Source organism: Primulina huaijiensis, chromosome 2 (assembly GCF_012295235.1).
Source record: "Primulina huaijiensis isolate GDHJ02 chromosome 2, ASM1229523v2, whole genome shotgun sequence".
Lineage (NCBI taxonomy): Eukaryota > Viridiplantae > Streptophyta > Magnoliopsida > Lamiales > Gesneriaceae > Primulina > Primulina huaijiensis.
Genome location: NC_133307.1, coordinates 21,577,857 through 21,596,534, shown reverse-complemented (window position 1 = coordinate 21,596,534; position 18,678 = coordinate 21,577,857). Strand labels below are relative to the sequence as shown.

The 18,678-nt window shown below is 36.3% G+C and overlaps 2 protein-coding genes and 1 long non-coding RNA gene across 4 annotated transcripts; all 3 read right to left on the bottom strand.

Moving 5' to 3' along the window:
- Window positions 1–189: 189 nt before the first annotated feature.
- On the bottom strand, window positions 190–3,724 carry LOC140969536 (probable LRR receptor-like serine/threonine-protein kinase At1g67720). Its single transcript, XM_073430905.1, has 9 exons — window positions 3,431–3,724; window positions 2,750–3,296; window positions 1,797–2,260; window positions 1,309–1,444; window positions 1,016–1,087; window positions 877–945; window positions 710–781; window positions 548–622; window positions 190–418 (listed from the first exon to the last, which is right to left on the bottom strand). The coding sequence occupies exons 1-9, from the start codon at window positions 3,501–3,503 to the stop codon at window positions 412–414; spliced, it is 1,515 nt and encodes a 504-aa protein (XP_073287006.1). The 5' UTR covers window positions 3,504–3,724; the 3' UTR covers window positions 190–411.
- A 362-nt stretch (window positions 3,725–4,086) lies between these two features.
- On the bottom strand, window positions 4,087–7,070 carry LOC140969531 (protein CYPRO4-like). Its single transcript, XM_073430895.1, has 2 exons — window positions 5,172–7,070; window positions 4,087–4,526 (listed from the first exon to the last, which is right to left on the bottom strand). Exons 1-2 carry the CDS (start codon window positions 6,828–6,830, stop codon window positions 4,245–4,247), a joined length of 1,941 nt encoding a protein of 646 aa, XP_073286996.1. The 5' UTR covers window positions 6,831–7,070; the 3' UTR covers window positions 4,087–4,244.
- Window positions 7,071–11,071: 4,001 nt separating this feature from the next.
- LOC140959897 (uncharacterized) lies at window positions 11,072–14,868 on the bottom strand. Of its 2 annotated transcripts, XR_012172077.1 has the most exons (5): window positions 14,619–14,868; window positions 13,328–13,507; window positions 12,945–13,239; window positions 11,495–11,585; window positions 11,072–11,365 (listed from the first exon to the last, which is right to left on the bottom strand). It is a non-coding gene; the product is annotated as an uncharacterized lncRNA (long non-coding RNA). The 2 variants fall into 2 exon arrangements; XR_012172076.1 differs by having other exon boundaries at window positions 11,072–11,585; window positions 14,619–14,862.
- Between the last annotated feature and the right edge of the window lie 3,810 nt (window positions 14,869–18,678).

The window sequence follows — 18,678 nt, the reverse complement described above, 5'->3', positions numbered from 1 at the left end:
ATTTTTTAATTTTCATTGTGTTTTAGTTCTGGTTTCCATGAAATGCCAACAAAAAAACAGGTTATAACCTTAAAGTTTGCTATCTATGGTCCAATCTCCAATCCTAGGTGAATGTATATACTTAGGGCCGGATTAAGACTTGGACGTTTCAATACTTTTAGCTTGTATAACAAAATCAAAGGAAAAATTGATATTTTTTTAAATGAAGTACATAAAAAGTAGCAGTTTCTCTAAAAGAGACCATGAATCTGATTTCCAAACTCGAGTCGAAAATAATCTTGGTATGATAAGCTGCAGTTCAGAAACTTTTGATACTTTGTTTCTCTATTTCTCCAATTCTGTTATATCTTATCCGCATCATTCTACCTTCCACAGACAATTTACCGAGGATATATAAAGGCAGAACATAGATCACCACCTGTTCATAAGAACAAGTCTCACATTTCCCACCTCGGAATTGGGTTAAAACTTTTTTAAAAGTAAACTTTCATTTACATTTTCAGCAGCCATTATCCGCAAATTTGAGATCAGCAATTTCAAGACTTACTGAATTTTGATGGACCCGTCTTTGTTATTTAGTTCCTCGGAGATGCTACCATTGAACCTGTTGTTCTGTAAGAATCTGTTGAAGCAAAGTTAAGAAATCTGTTAAATATCTTAAAAAAAAAAATCGCAGCAGAAATATTAGGGTATATGCATTAGCATTTACGCTTCAAGAAGATTAGGTAGTTCAGCAAGTGAGTTTGGGAATGGCCCTTCAATTTGGTTGTTCTCCAAATGCCTTCTCAAGGATCAAAACATAGATATTTGATTAATTTTTAATAATTATAATGGATGTGAATCTTGATACGTAAGGGTAAAAGTTTTGGAGCATACAGAATTTCTAAAGACTGCAGTGCTCTCAAATCAGGTAATGAACCTGAAAGGCTGTTGTCTCCTAGTAAACTGAAATTCAAATGATAAAAATTATGTCAACTCCATACATTGATGTACTAAGAATTTCAGAATCACTTACAGAAGCCTGAGTGCAGTTAAGTTGGATATACTTGCTGGCAGTGATCCGGACAATCCGAAGCCTGTCAGATTCCTACATTCATATTCGAACCAGTGCGTGAAAAACATGCAGATTTGGGAACTATAAAACCAGTGATAGAGCCTAAACGGACGCGATAAACGTTTAATGACTTCATAACAATCATACTGGGATACAATATAATACTGAATTTCTAAGATGTCAAATTTAGTCATATTTTGGAGGTTATGACTTTGAAGATGTTTTAAATGACTGTATAGTAAAAGAATACACACAAAGAGATAACTCGAATAACATCTCCTTCTGAGCATGAAACTCCAGTCCATGAATTTCCACTAGGCAAGCATGGATCCCCGACCCAATCTTCTGGAGGATTTTTCAGTGCAAGTCTCAAGTCTTCCATTGCCACCACTGTCAAGAAGAACATATAAAAGGCAAGAAAATTGAAAGCATTCTTTCCGTGAAAAGAATTTATCAAGGGAGTGCATTTGAAATTCCACCAAGCAAGGATTTGAAACCCTTTATTACGAGTGTAATACATTAAAACCAGTAGTTAACAAATTTAAAATCCATGAATTGAAAAATATCCAGATAAGTTTAATAGATTCCCTCTGATGATTTCAGATTCCCTACCTTTTGAAGCTCACTATCCAAATGCAATCTTAGGCTGCGTTTTATTAGGACATCTAAAGTAAAATATTTCCAACCTTCGTTCTCAAATTGCATTCCAGTTGTTTGGATATTAATGAATAAAGTAAATTACCATCTCTTGTCACAGTTCTTCCTCCAAGTGGGAAAATCTGAAGAACTTCACCAGCGTTGATCAATGGCCCAACAGGAATGCCATTTTTGGGAACAAGAGATATCTCAGTTTGCCCGTTAAGCGGCCATTCTGTCCCGAAAACATTCTCACCATCATCTGTCACATTCAAATCTTGGTAGAATATCTGTCCATTCACATGAATATCAAAAACTCTCCAGCTAAACGGGCTCGGGGATCGATTATCTTGGAAATAAAGTGCAATGTAGTAGTGTCCATTGGAGAGGGAATATGGTGGCCATTTCAGCGTAAGAGTCTTGCCTCTACTGGTCGTTAGTGCTGACAAAAAGGCCATCTGTGGTGGATTATTCCAAAATTTCAAATGGTCTACGCTGACTTGACTCGAGACATATGGATTGTCATCGGTGAAAGGGTGCCAGTACCGGTTGAAACTGTCATCTGGATAACTGACTCGACAAGTGTATTGTTCAAAGATCAGTTAAATATATTGCACTCATACATCACTTTACACAAGAAAATTGGTCACAGAATGCAACAAAGTTAGCAACATGATTTCATCCATTTTAGATAGTGTGCCAATGATTTGTGTTTGGATTTGAAATGTGAACAAGAGATTTACCAACTCTATTTCGTCCTATCAACACAAATGCACAATTAGTACTGTACTTCTAGCACTCCTGACAGTTAAAAAATCGCATCATTTATTTCAATTTTAAAGTAAAGTCAAAAACTCAGAAAGATACAAAATACAAACTTCTATCTCATCTCAAAAGTTAAAAACGGGTACTTATTTTTTATGCAGTGTGAACCTCTCTCTATATGTGTGAATGAACTAAAAATTAAACTATGCGAGAAATTTGAAAACCGTACGTTGTTAAGGTCCAACCAAGACTATAGGCGAAGATTCGGGATAACATGAAACAGAGCTTCCATACCTAATGATGTCTCCGCTAGAGCCAAAAGAGCTTCTTGCAACAGTGGCTAACGCGTATTTCTCAAAGTTGGTCGAATTATAAACAGAATCATCAAGATTATATACTTCAAGAGATGAAATGAAAGGGCTGGAACCAACAGCAGTGTGCTCGTTTCTTGCAAGACAAACACTGAGAAACTTATTCTGAGCCATGAAAATGGCCTCATAGTACGAGGTTCCCCCCACTGCGTAATCCTCTGTGGTATTCACAGTGCTCCACTTTGTACCATCAATGATTTGATCAAACACAGGTGGTTCGTTCCCACCATTGAATCCTCCGTAGTAATATATAGTCTTCACAAGATATTTCCCACCCTTGATCACAGGGAAAGTGTAGCAGTATTTTCTGGCTTTTGCGTTGGGAAAATACCTGAGAGTCTGTAATCTTGGCAAAATGTCTGGTCTATCTAAGGTTGTTTTGTTTCCAACTGATATATATTCATCATCTGAGACATATTCGATCTGTCCTTCTTCTACACCATGGTTTGAGCCACAATTTAGGAGGTAACCTGCATGAATAATTTGTTTTTTTTAAAAAAATAGTAGAAATAATAATACTCACAAAATAGAAAAGCAATAGAAAATCTACTGAATATATGTAATTATTTTTGAATGATATATATGATTTCATTCTTTTTGATACCTTTAGGTTGTGGGGTGGCATGGATTGTGAAGGGGATGCTCACCAGCCATAGAAGGAAGATGGAGGTGGACATGGTGGAGTGGTGGAGGCGCAATGGGAGGATTGAGAAAGTTTCCAGCGTGAAATCACACGGGATGGGGGTGGAAGACGATGCATCAAAATGGGATTTTGGCCTGAATATTTGTGAGAGTACCCCATTAATTAAGGGCTGTGCTTGAACATAGATTGCTTTAAAATTTGACTGAACCTCGTTGCTTTAAGTTCTTTTTTGGCCCTTCGTTTTCCCCCCCTTATTTGTGGAATGCCACTGCGTACTTCAAGTTCAGCTTCTATTTATAAAATTTACTTATAAACGTATTAATTCAAAAGTTCACTGGTCACAGCTTAAACTCATTTAAAGGTTCATCACCAACATTATATCATAAAAACAAAAATCACTCCCTTAAACATCCGTTAACAATAAAACATCCCTCCTTTAATTCTTTGGAAAATAACCAGATAAAATGTAATATTAAAAATCCATTCTTTGTTACGTCGGGTAATAAAGAATTTTAGCAAAGATCTTTAATTTTTTTTAAGCTCTGTAAAAAATTTATTAATTTCTATCATACATACCCGTGCAAGGATTCGAAAGACTCGGCCTCCAGACGCTAAAAGAAAGAAAACAAACACTTCACAAATTTCGCAGAAACCAAACTGAATTTATCCACACAAAAAAAAAAAAACAGAAAAGAAGAGAAAGAAAAAAGAAACCAAACTGAATTTACAAACGAATAATATGGGCATTGCTAAAATGAATGTATTTTAGTATGATTCATCGCTTGCCAGCCATGCTGAAGGACGTAATTTTCTGGGGTGTCGCAACCACCAGCGGAGCTTCGGGAGAGTCGTTGAATGCGAACTTATCGTGCATGAACCGACTTTCGATGATGGACTCGTCCTTGGGCACAATTTTGTAGCAATAGCAGCTCTTTAGTCCTGGCTGGTTCTGGTAGCAATGGTGTCCACTGTTCTTCACCTGCTGAAAGTTCCATATTACACTAAATTTTCCCACCGTTGCTACCAAATGTTTTTCTTGTTTTCCACTTTCAGTAACCTGACAACATTAAGCAAAACGAGGAAACATTGGTACATGAATAAATTGACCCGGACAAAAAATTCTCCAAAATCTAAATTATCAGGGCCAAAAAAAACAATAAACCGAAAACCAAGAAAACCAAAATATTTGTTTGATTTCAAAACATAAATGAAAACTTCGATTCAGTCTGCGGCCTGCAGAAAGCGGGATTTTCCTAGGCTATCCAATCCTAAGATGGGGGGGTTTGGTGCCATTGGACTACGAGGCATATTGGCACATCAGAGATTAAAGAAACTTACCTGAAAAATAAATATTAACAAACTTGCAACCCTTCAAAACAGAAGCCATGTCCAAATTCCAAACTCTTGTGTACAACAACAAATGATTCATAAAGATTCGATGGCGTGAAAGCGTGCACGTTTCAACGAGAAAATGTTCACACATATAAAACAAACATTTTCGGTCAGTGTTCAAGCAGGATTGACCGTGCATCTCGATATAAGGCATCGAGTCAAGGTGTGCACAGACAACATACACAAAAGATTAATGCAATCTCATTCTCGTGCATGCAACACATTTCAATTGTCAAGCAAGTAATTACCCAAAATACTAGAGATTCCACCGAGAGGGTCAATATAATTCTAGGAAGTATAAATAACTTACCCAAGAGAAATGTCCAGCATGGAACTTACTACCAGATCCAGCCAAATGTGCATCCACAGGGGTCAGCTTCAGCAACCTTGGAGCTGGAATTTTGTTCCCCATTCGGCCGCTAAAACCAGTCTTAGTTTTACCATCCTTATCGGTGAATAAAGTGCAAATCAAGATCAAATAAGTGTCTGTGGTTCCCAACACCCATTTACCATCATAAGTAACATCAACTGAAGTAATAGGTGAACCAAGCCCCGGAAAAGCAGTCTTCGCCTGCCTCATTGAAGTCCTCGAGTATAATCTTATTTTCCCATCAAGTGAACCAACTACTATCGACCCATCCCCAGCAGTTGTGAAACATTGAAAATTTGTGCCCCTTGAAAACTGATGCCCTTGATTCCAATGCAACACAGGAGATTTCGAGTTTGTGATATTTTGAACCATCCCTTTCTTGTCGCGCATATCCCACTGACACAATCTATTATCATCCAGACCCAAGAAAGTTGACTCCGATGGGTCCAACTGAGAGCCCTTTGCGTCACTTGTTATATCACTTATGGTAATATCAGTGCCATCCTTCTCAAACTTCCAATTTGTGACAATCTTTCCGGTCTCAATATCCAATTGGTGGAGCCCTGAGGAGTAAGGTTTTCCTTCCTTCAGGGGATTCATTAGCATCATATTTGTCTCTCCCCTCATCAAGAGGGCCTTTTTAGGAGTGGTTCCAGAGTTCCCACCACTAGACCCCAACTTTTGGTCATCAAACTTCACATAGACCCCCTTCCCATGAATCCCATGGCTAAAGTTCTTCACAACTTGAACCCCTGAATCACCAACCAAGAAACTATTATCCAACGCCCCTAAAGCCAAGCTCTGAATCCCACCACCGGTGGCCGCTTCCTCAAACTCCTCTAACAAGTCATGGCCATCTCTCACCGCAAATTCCATTGGCCTCTTATCCGGAGTCCTCCAGTCCCCATCATCTGCATCCTCCCACATAGAATCATCCGACTCCTCTGGCTTTAACCATCCAATGAAATCTTTCCCGTACGTCTTCACTTTGTTTTCCTCTGTCGGCCTCAAACCATAAACATTTTCAAACAAACAATCCTGAAATTTAGTAACGAAATTTCCGTAGTCCACATCCGTAAAAAACTTCAAGGCCCAAACTCCACCATCCACAAAATCAACCCGCTTCTGCTCCTCAAAATATTTCATCTGCATATCAGTAGAAACTCTCACTCTAATTTTCTTTCCTACCTTCAAAACCCAAGATCCCCCACCTCCACGTACTTCACCTTCATCATCATTATTATCATCCTCTTCACTTTCAGCCGTAGTGTCCAATTTCTTAACAAACTTATAATGAGCAAGCTTTTCGGAAACAACCCATTTCGCGTTTGGTGTGTTTCCACCAACATGAATGAACAGCTTAACAGCATTTACGCGATTCACAGATTTCCTCGGCGAAAAAGATGGGTTTTTCGGGTATTTCAGCTTTAAAGCCTGAAGCCTTGAATCAACGTCATCTAAGATTTTCGCGCTAACCTTTGGACTCCGATCATCCGCATCAACATATTCTTCAGAATTTTGCTCCTCTACATCGTCCTCGTCAGAATAATCAGATGAATCAGAAAGCTCAAGTCCTTCACGACTATGCGAACCTCCCATGGCTCAGTCTTCCAGACTAATCCAACAACGACAGCCACAAATTCGGGTATTTTGAACCGGGAAAAAGAAAGACAAACACAGATCAAAATCGAGAATTTCCAAGCCGGAAAATGCAGCGATTCGATGAAGAATCTGATGATAAATGTAGAAGAGAAATTATTATAAAAGAAAGGCATCAATCGGAGCCGGTTAGGGCTTTATACTATAGACAATTCTGGAATTTAGAGAAATCGAGTTGGCGTCAATAGGTCCGGTTTTTACCCCGACTCGCAATGGACCTGCGTGTATGGGGTGGGTTTGGGCATATTAAATGAGTCATGGGGCGAGTCTCGGGTCTAATTTTTCTGACCCGTCCGGATATGGGGCGGGTCATGGGTCCTATAAAACCCGCCCCATACTCATCCCATATATGTGGATATAAATAATCTAGGGTTTTATTTTTATTAATTTTCATTTTTTTAGTAGCTCACATCAACTATAACGATCTTAGTTATTCATATGTCAACTGTTGTATTTAAATCTACTTTTAGCAATAGTGGAAGAATAGTTGGTTCTCATCTTTGTAGATTTAATCCAACGACTTCGGAGGCATTGATGTGCACGCGAAGATGGTTGTGGGTTGAGGTGAAAAGTAAATAAATCACAATTTTATTTTGTTATTGTACTTTCATTTTAATTTTTTTTACTGTACTTTCTCTTTTTAAATTACATTTTTTTACAATTTGAAATTACAGTTTTATTTTTTCAATGTACTTTATCTATTTAATTTTGTAGTTAATTATTCAAGTAGTTTACTAACTTGTACCACCATTCTTGATGAAGAGGAAAATGATCCCGAAGAATGTGTCTGAAATATTGCATACTCGCTGATTTTATATTGATCTGTTTAAATTATGTTATGACTTATTTTTGGAGATGTCAAGATTTTTTTGGAGTGCTAGTAAATCTTTTTTTATGCAATTCTTTATGTCGTGAAAATACTTTGTTTGTTATTATTAAGTGTGGTCGAAGATATGAATTAATTTTCCACAATGTTGTGTTTAGAGGCTTGTCTGTTTCTTAATTCAGTCATTTGAGAAGAAAGATTACTTTTTTATTTTAAAAAAATTCGGGTCTCACGGGGCTCACGGGTCTACCCGGCCCCGTTTCGTATTCGAGGTGGGGTGGGTCCGAAAAATATTTAACCGGGGTGGGCCGGGTAATGGGTCAAAGTTTTTTTTCATGGGGAGGGTCTTGGGTTTAGCGAAACCAGCCCCATACCCGCTCCATTGATATCTCTAGTTGGCGTAGATCCAAGGGAGACACGTGTGAGTTACAGAGTCAGCAGCTGCTTCATTTCGAAGTAAACAAAGTAAATAGTTTTGATCAAGGATAATAATTTTCTCTTGACAATCTTATTTATATCACTATTTTATTAAATTAAATTAATATATATATATATATATATATATATAATTTTTTAAATAATGATGTTAATTTTAATATTTTTGAATGACATTAGTTGAATATTTATTAATATACATTTAATGTTATTTTTTAAGATAATAATATTAGAATAAATTGTTTTTAATATTTTGTTTTTTTATAATATTTAATTTTTTTATTGTTCTCAATAATATAATAAATATCCATAATTAACTCGAAATAATTTAAATATGAAAAAATGCAACTATAAATAGTAATAAAATATTTAAATAGAGTATAAATATCTAATTTTTCGACAAATATGAACATTATGATAAAATTAAATATTAGATTCAAATGGAAATGAATATATAAATGAGATACAGATGAAAAATACGATATTTTTTCGGAGTACGAATCATTGTCATATCTAATTTTCATGAAACGCGCCCAACATCATTGGGCCCTCTAATTAAATCCATTCTATATATATACAAACAAATAATACCCGTTCCGAGTTGTTAGTCGGTGCTAGATTTGCGATAACGACGAGCCTCCCACCTAACTATTTAACTCATCTTAACAAGCTTGGGGCGGCGGTGAAGGGCTCACGGGTGCCCAACAACTCAAAGGGAAAATTGAGCTTCTTTCTAGGGCCGCAAAACTCGGTAGGCTACAGCAATCCACAGTGTCAAATGTCCCAAGCCAGACACGCCGTCTTAACGGGGTCTTTTGTAAGAAAAAGTGGTACATATGAATTCATATCAGAAGAAGAATAAACGTGTAGTAAATGAAGATGGTCATAGCCTATAATTTTGAAAAACGGTATATGCACCGCCTCAAATTTAAAAAATTAAAGAAGACTCCCGCAATCACTCATTGATGATACGAGATGCCTATAAATAGCATTGATTGAGGTCCTTAAGCACATACCTTATAATAAGAAAATACACCATCTACGGAGAGAGTTGAAGTGCTAAGAAGGCTTCAATCGGAGGAAAACTTACAGATTATTTGATGGCTAGAGGTAACACTCGATCCGCTTCCGCATATTATTTATAGCTGTATAAAAACATGATTTTAGAGAAAAATTTTGACATTTTTATCTCGAAGACCTATTTTCTCGACTTCCGCTGCCTCACCCCTATGTAGTTGTTCTTCTTCCTCTTCTTCTCCCCGGCCTTGTTAGAAACGTTACTCTCCTAGTCGTTGAAAAGATTGCACCTCAGACACCGACCGTACTTGCAGAGCTCATAAGTCTCCCAATCCTCAGAAAAAGACAAAGAAACCACTCCGCCTGTTGAGGAAGAAGTCGTGGCGGCGCCTCCTTTAAAATGCCACTATAAGTCAAGAGTCAGACAGCTGATGTTCAGTGCCGCCAACACCAGCTACGACATTGTTCATGTCGGCAAGTACAGGAAATGCATTTATTGACACATGCATTTCCTGTATGAAGAATTTGAAAACGGAAACAAAAACGTGATTGATGAAAATTTCGCGGAAATTTCAGAAGACGCGTTTTATACGCGTCTTCACACTAACAGGGGCTCTATAAATAGAGCTCCCCTTCATTCTCAAATCATCTCTTCTTCGAGTTTTCTTTCATCTTATAGCATTTGAGTGCTTAGTTCTATAATATTTGTGAGGTGTTTTGTTCTCCTGTATTAAGAGAGTGTGTTCTCTTTGGAAACACAGTGAGTTGTACACCACAAAATGTTATAGTGGAAATTCTTTTCATCTTGTCCGTGGTTTTTACCCTAATAATTTTTAGGGGTTTTTCACGTAAATCTCGGTGTCCAGTTTATTCTTTATTTTCGAGTTTTATTATCTCAAATTACCGCAAGTGGGACCAACAGTTCAAAGCTGCCACAATCATGTAGAATTCTTCCTCCATACTCATCCAAGCCCTCACCGTCGCGGGAAGGTTGCCGTTCATTTGAATATTTTCTTCGCCTCGAAGTTGGGTATTGTTGTCTGACATTCGATCGTTGTATAAACAGACAAGGTCGTACACTGCATTTACACCGAGTCAGATATTTTTGTGAGTTGACATGCGGTTTGTCAGCACATTAGATTCAGTGGTGGTTGATGATGTCATCAGCGGCGGGCCCAGCTGGTTTAGCAAGGGAGCTTTGACGGTCAAGTATAGAAGGCGGGATATGACGTCATCGCTTGCCGTCACGCACACACGTAATTAAGCCCCGACCAAAATGACCATTCTGAAAGGGCTGCTGAAACTGGGCCGATATTCTGGCCCAATCGTGGGTGGCCTAAAAACGCCTTCTCACTTATTAGTTATTATTACTTGTAATTACCATGCCCGTGTACTTGCTAAGAAGTATCTAAATCTAGTTATAGTTGTATTGTACCGCTCGTATGTTGTGAAACTAATAACACAAAGTGCTAATTATCTCGCGATTATGTTTGGATTGATGAATTTGATTTGATTATGCATTTCAAATTATACCGAGTGTGTTTAAAATCTATCATATTTGGTATTTAAATACATAAATTTGAAATTCATTTGAATTTTGTTAATTCGGTAAAATCAAAAAATTTGAAATCTATTAGTCAATCCAAGTACATCCCTAACATATTTTTATATCATTTTCACTCGAGGCTAATAAAAATTAGATCGGAAGAGAAGCCACTATATACGTAGCTTACGAGATGATGTCGCTTCTTACGCATAAACACTTGTGCCGACCTCAACTTTGAGAATTTTCTTGATGGGTGACCGAGCTTGTATTTGATAAATGTTGATATCAGTATATTTTCAGCTTTCCCTTATTTTTGTAAATATGTCTTGTACGGTCACTCGAAATGAAGAAAAATCATTTACAAATTTCAACAATTCAGATTAATACAAACCAAGGATAGAAAACAAACTTCTATTCCCTACATAGATATATAATTACATATCATCTACACCTCATCTGTACATCAAACAAATGAACTAATGTGGCATCATTCTCTTGCCATAAGATTGAAAACATGGCCGCTATCTCTTAAAAAGTAACTTTGGAACTCGCAAGGAACAACTTTTTTTTCCCATTTTAGTTGTCTAGAAGCAAAGTCTCACCCACGAATGAGAATCAGATGAGAAAGGTGGTCTATAACAGCTTAGTCATCTGTTTTATGGAATTTCGTGTGTGTCACAATGTGAAAGAACCAAAACATGGTTCAGTAACAGATCTAACAGAAATCAATTGATGAAAGAAAATAAACTCCAGAAGTTCTGTGACCATAGCTTAAACTACCTGCTACTGCTGTCTTCAGTCTCTTTGCCATGAGACTTGTTTTTTGAATTGTATGATTTGTCTTGATTCACAAATTTCTGCCCCGTGCCCTCTGCAAGAAAAAGATAATTTGAATAATTTGATGACCAAAATGGTACAGGTATACTTGTGAGCTGAAATTTGTTTGCCCTTCTGTTATATACGCAAAACATTAGCAATTCTGAAAAACCAGAAACATTTTACAAAATTAAGGACAAACACTTGCATGTCGAGACAGATTACATATGTTTACCCGAGTTTCATATGTCAGTGTTCATGAAAATTTTGAAAACATGCAAAGGTCACATATGAAAAATGCAAAATTATGACAAGATAAAAAATATTCAGTTTAAAAAAAAATATTTTCACAACTGAGGAACACAGATGAAAAAAATGAATGTCAATCACCATCTGCCATGACGGTGGAATTGAATTGCCATATTTTCCTAGAATGAATTTTTAAGTTTTATGTTCCTTTTCTCTTTTTTCCTGGTAAAATATACCCTACAAACATGCAACTGTCATCCTTTCATCTTGACTGTTATTTTGCTTCAGGTTAATACAAACTGAAATTCAGTCAATTGAACCATTTTTTTAAATAGAGGATCAAATCTAAATCTCAAATCCTCTCTTAAGCAACACAAATACAGGACTATTGCGGTCGTTGGTACAAGGTGCGACCAAGTGGCAAACAAAATCAGTCAAGTCAACTTGTAAGCCAATCTTAGTGCAGCTTTACCGAATTAAACAAGCATCCTCCTTCCAGTGACGAATCGGCTACACCGACAAGCCAAACAAACACTATTATTTTCTTGCGTTTTTATTTCACCACGAGACACAAATTGAGGGTATTCTACATACTCTTTATTGGGTAATGCCTATTGCAAAACATAAAGACTTGTAACATGCCGATCATACTCATTTGTCCATGTGCATTACACTAGAAAAAATATGAATGTTCAACTTCATACATTTTCAGACTTAAAGCTCAACTGTGTGTGTACATTGGAGATGCCAGATATTTGAACTCAAAACTTATGAAGTGAAGCCAACTTTCTGAAAAATGTATCATCCAGGAGATAGCTATAAAATTGTTAACAATATATGAAAGTCAAACAAGGGGCAATGGAAAAAGAATTTGTGCAAAATTTTTTGTTAGGATATGGCGGCATGCATAATGCAGGGCATCAACAACTCATAAGAAAGAATATGGGGGTTCAGTTTCTTAGAATCTGAGTATTTAATGCTATCTACTTTCACTCGCGCTGGAAATGCCATTAGACATTCATACCAACAAAAAAAATAAAAAGCCTCAGTGCACTCATAAAGAAAATTCTAGTCCTAGCAATTTGAATTCACAGCTTCCTTACCAAAAACGAGGAAAAAATGAAGAAAAAAGACTAGCCGTCACCAAAATTTGAGTTAAAATCACCTTTCATTAAGTGAAATGAATCGGCTTTGTCTGATTTACTGGCAGAAAACTGCCTTGAACATGTTGCCAACTGAGGAGAGACCATCAATTTTCTGTTTCTGTGTTTCTTCGTACCATGTAGCTTTAGGAATTGATGCACATCAGCTGATACTGGCTGGCAATACCTTTGGATGCATTTGAAATTATCTACCCAGGGACTCGAGAGAGAATTATTGGTATCAGAAGAAACATGGGAAAAAGGCTCGTCTCTTTCATTACTGATCCTTGGACAATAACCATCCCCTGAAAAAGTAAACTGGGAAAGGAAAATAAAACAAAAAGTTAATGTGGTCATGTATACAGTTCGTTTGAAAACGTAAATTGAGATCTTCAATGTTCGTAACCTGCTCAGCAGCAGTTTGGACATTGGCTGGTCGCTTTTGAGAAATATTTTTGTCTACTTCGTTCTTCTCAGAGTTCTGCACAAGCTAATCCATTGACCGATGCAAATGTTATACAAATGACACTTCCAAATGAGTAAGATATAAACTGTGCTTCTCGTTTGTCCACAGAGCACAATCATCCTGAGAAAAAGCATTGAGAAAACTAGTAAAAATACTAACTTTAAGATATTCAGGTCTCCATGGAAAATATCCTCTCCTTCTAATATGCTAGGAAGTCCAATACATGAGACTAACGTATGATTAAAAAGTTAAAAACACATTCAGCTAATTAACTAGGTTGATGTCCAGGGATTATTTTCATCTCTTTTACGTCTACCATGGCTTCACGAAAGCCAATGAGCATTAAGACTCCAAAACGAATTTTGGAACATCTTCTGCCCTAAAGCTCAATCAAATCATTGAGTTACAGCTAGCAAAATAGAGGAAAGTATTTTAAATGAGGAATTGGATGCTATTCAGACGAGAAGCAACCTAAAAAAGTTGTAATTAAGCTCAATTAACATTTGCATAAAAATGTATAAAGATGCATAGAATAGCTAATATAACATACAGAGAAAATAAGAACATATAAACTACTAAAGGTCGGTCCATAAACTTTCTATAACATCCGAGTGGCTTTGAACATTCTATAAACAATTACCAACCTTTCTTTTAAGAGCTCCTGATTCGTTTACATCCAAACCAATTTTCCTTATAACAATTTAACCATCTTAAGAACAGGTTACAAGTGACAGTTCCAGTGAAAAGGAGCAAAGCAATATTTTTCCCGCACCATTCCATATGGCATAATTAAAAGACAAAAGGTAAAATAAAAATTATAAAAACTAAATCAAAACCTCAACATGAAAATTATCCGTTTGAAGAGTTGATTTTCCTTCATGTAAGGCCACAAAAATCCAACTTTTTTTTTTTATATCTGAAGCCGATGTCGAGCCAGCTAAAATGAGCGCATTACATCAAAACACGAAACAAAAAAAGACCAAGCAAGCAAAGGTGAATAACAAATAAAAATATCACAGGGAACTCAAAAGCAATCCCAATCAACCAAGCAAGAAGCGTGCATAAAATCCTCAAGAAGTAAGAGGAACACATTCTTCAACAAAACATACGAGCAGACAAAAACTAGAGGTCAAAACGACGAAACAAAAAGTATCCACAACGAAGAGTCGGAAAATATAAAACTAATCTGCACCAAAAATAAAATAAAATATAAAACTAATAGGAAAATTACCGGCAGTGCATTTGCCGTTCGGCGTGAAGTATCTTCGCCATTCTCGGCAGCTAAAGTGTCCAAGTTCGACCGAGTTAACCCATTGACGCAGCAAAAGTTCCCCAGCAGCGGCGACGGTAACTCCGGCAGATAATTTCTTTCCATGAAATCAAGATGGCAATTACACGAATCAAACCAAACTGGATAAATCCGAAGAAAATTTATTGAACAATCGGGGAAAAAACCCTTCGCAGGTGAGATTCAAGGAAGACGGCCCCACAATGAGGCGCTTTTCACACGTGTCGGTAAAAGTCATAATCTGACACGTCAGGCGGCGCTGATGTCAACCAGATATTTTTACAGCCCGATGCCCAACTCGGGCCAAACAGATAAGCCCGTGGGACAATCTTATTCCAAGATTCTAAATTATACAAAATATTAATAGAAAAAAAAATGAAAATGAAAACAATGAACCATAAGAATTATATCAAAATTAACATAGAAATTTTAATTTTAACGTAAATTTAATTTTAAAAAATAAATCCGAACATGGCCATTTTTTCAAATTATTATCTAAAAAATAATTAATTATTTGACAATTAATAATCTACTATTTTACTTGGTAATATAACACTTAAAATTGGTGCACATCATTTGAAAGATCCACCATTGGACAATCTATCGTTGATTCGGCCAAATAAGATATGAAATCCCCGCATTTTGTGATTGCCTTGCCCCCACACCAATCCGATTGATAGCTACATAAGGTTAAAGCCTTTGCCCACATCATTTTCAATTCACAAAAAACTTGTGTGAGACAATCTCACAAGTTAATTTTGTGAAACAGATATTCTATATTAGTCATCCACGAAAAAATATTATTTTTTATGTCAAATATATTAATTTTTATTGTAAATATGCACATGAATGATCCGTTGTGAAAGACCTACTCTTTTGAATTTTGCATTGCCCCATGCAATTATTTCAAATTGAGATAGATACTTGTGAAATTTAAGATAAACAACTTGAAAATATAGTGTTAATAAAATTTAATATCAAATTTCAACATATGACGACTTATATATGAATACATGCAGAGAGTTACTCCAGAATCGCAAACATGAAGCAATATATAAAATGAATGTAAGAACATCGATCTACTTGGTTCGGATTGAGAACAATCCTACATCTAAAGTTTTGGAAAATCATCTAATTGAATCCACTAGGGAAAATGTATAACAACAAGTTCACACTTTCACAAACTTTCAAAGAGCCACTACAAGTACAAAGTACTTTCATAGTGCCATTACAAGTGCAAAGTATCTGGAAAATCTTCCCTTACACGATGTAACCTTTCATCAATCTGCTTTGTTCTTTCATTAAACATATCATTCTTAGATAGGTATATGGCACTTTGTGAGTCACAAAATATTGTTACATATTTCTGTTCATATCTCATTTCTCCAACAAATCCTTTAATCCACAATGCTTCTTTTCCTGCTTCCGTAAGGGGAATATATTCTGCATCGATTGTTAACAAGGCCACTACATCGCCTATCAATGTTCCCTACTTGGCTTGATCATGAATCTGCTAGTCAAAACCTATGCAATGTCTGGTCTGGTGATACCATAAAATACATAATGCTTCCCACTGCATTTGAGTAGGGTACAACCTTTATATGAGCATATTTTATTTCAGCATCTTTCTCCTTATGTGTCCTTCTTGAGAGAACCTTAAGGTCCTTTTGACTTCTGTTTCTACTAATATCCATTCCTAATATCCGCTTTGCTTGCCCAAGATCCTTCATATCAAATTCATAATTAAAGAGATCTTTCAATCTTTGTATTTCCTTTAGTTCTTTACATGGAATGAGCATGTCATCCACATAGATAAAGTAGTCACATATAGGAATGATATGGGAATTCAGAGTAGTAGGCACAACTATCAAATCTTGATCTATGGAATCCCTTTTTCAGCATAAAATCATCAAACTGACGGTACTACTATCTAGGGGATTGCTTAATCCCATGGAGTGATTTTTGAAGTAAGCAAATTTTTCCAGCTTCTTCTTCTTTCACAAAGCCCTCTGGTTGAGTCAATAGGATTCTTTCTTCGGGATTACCATTCAAGAAGACAGTCTTGACGTCTAATTGCTCCAATTCCAAGTTCTGAATTTCAGTAACTGCCGATATGATTCTGATTGAGATGTGCTTAACAACAAGATAGAAAACTTCATGATAATCTACTCCTTCAACTTGGGATAATCCCTTTGCCTCTAGCCTGGCCTTGAATCTTGCTGTTTCTAGCCCCAGGAATCCTGGTTTTCTCTTGAATACCTACTTACTACCAATGACCCTTTTCCCCTTCGGTTTATCAACAAGAGTCCAAGTATCATTTTGAGCCAATGACTTGAGTTCTTTCATCCAGTTAGGAAAATCTTTATTCCTTTTGGTTTCGTTGTAGTTTTTCGGTTCTTCAAGTTCCAGTTGGTAAGCCACATTTAAGGAAAAGGCTATAAAATCTCTATTTGTAAACCTTGGTGGTGGTCACGATTTTGGCTTATGTCATGGGTGTTTCCAGAATGATGTTGAACTTCATCATATTTTGGGACTTCACCTGAGATTGTACATTTTATTCAGATTGTTAGAGCTGGCTAATTCTAAAATGTTCGTGTTAGTTTTATAAAATTATTTTTCATTAAAGATTACGTCCCTGTTGATTACACATTTAGTATAATCTAGTAACCATACTTTGTAATGTTTAACACCACTAGGATATCCAAAAAAGACACCTTTCTTGGCTTTAGGATTGAGTTTACCTTGGCTAACATGAACATATACCATATAACCAAAAATTCTGAAGTGATTCTTGTGTTCAGGAACCACAAAGTATGAAGATGAGAATTTAATTATGATCTTGTTCTCGTTCATCTTAAATCCATAGAATATTTGTTTCAGATAAATTCTATTGGGCAGAGCCTTGGTCATATACAATTGTTCTAACTTATTCCACATATAACAAGCAGATTTCTCCTTCACAACTTTTGACAAGGATTGGATCGCTTAAACTTACAAAAATTGTATTTCTAGCTTTCCTTAGGATCTCACCTTTGTTTGTAATGGTGTATGACATCTTCGATTCACCCTTGAGAGCTTCATCCAGCCCTAAATTTCCCATATGAGCAATCATCTTTTCCCTCCACATGTTGAAGTCTTTTCTGCCATCAAACTTCTCCACCTCAAAATCTTGACTTCGTCGTGGTTTGAGGATTGTCCATGTCCAGTAGGCTTTCTTCAAATAATGAAGAACTTGAGTTCTTTGGGGCAGATTATCATTCACCTTTTCGACAAGCCACCAAGAATCTTGTATTTTGTAGGAACCTGGCTCTTATGCCAAAGAGTTCCTCCAGAATCACAAACAAAAAGCAATATATATAACAGAAATACAATGAACGCAACAACACCGATTTATTTGGTTTGGAATTAGAACATGTTGAAAATTTGAATCAAATTTAAATTTTGAATAAAAATTATGTCTCATGAATGTGAGAGCGTCTTTTGGCTCTCCACATTCTTGAGTTAATTATGGCTCATAATTGCAGAAATGCCTTTTGACTTTCCACATTCTTGAGTTAGTTGAAGACTTTTGGCTCTTCATATTAATTAATCTTGTATGACTCTTGGTGTGCATTTTGAGGCTTATAAATAGTGTGTTCATTTCCTTATTTCAAATGCATAATAATGGTTTTTACACTCAAGATCTATTTCAAGCATTCTCTTGCATTTCATATTGTTAGCTTTCATTTGGCTTCCGTTAAATCTCGGTGATAAAGTGAAGGTACGTTTTCAGTTCGCTGGTGTAGTTACTTCGTGTTAAGTTACAGCAAGGTTTTGGCGTTGTATCCTGAGAAACAGTTGTCCGTCGATATCCTCGAAGCACCGTCGGAGGGGACAAATTTATTTTAAGGAAACTGTACTTCGTACATGACCCGGTTTGATTTATTGTTTTATTGTTGTTATTTTATACACGATATTCATACTTTCAATAGTATGCTCATTTTTGTATGCTGTTTTTGATTGT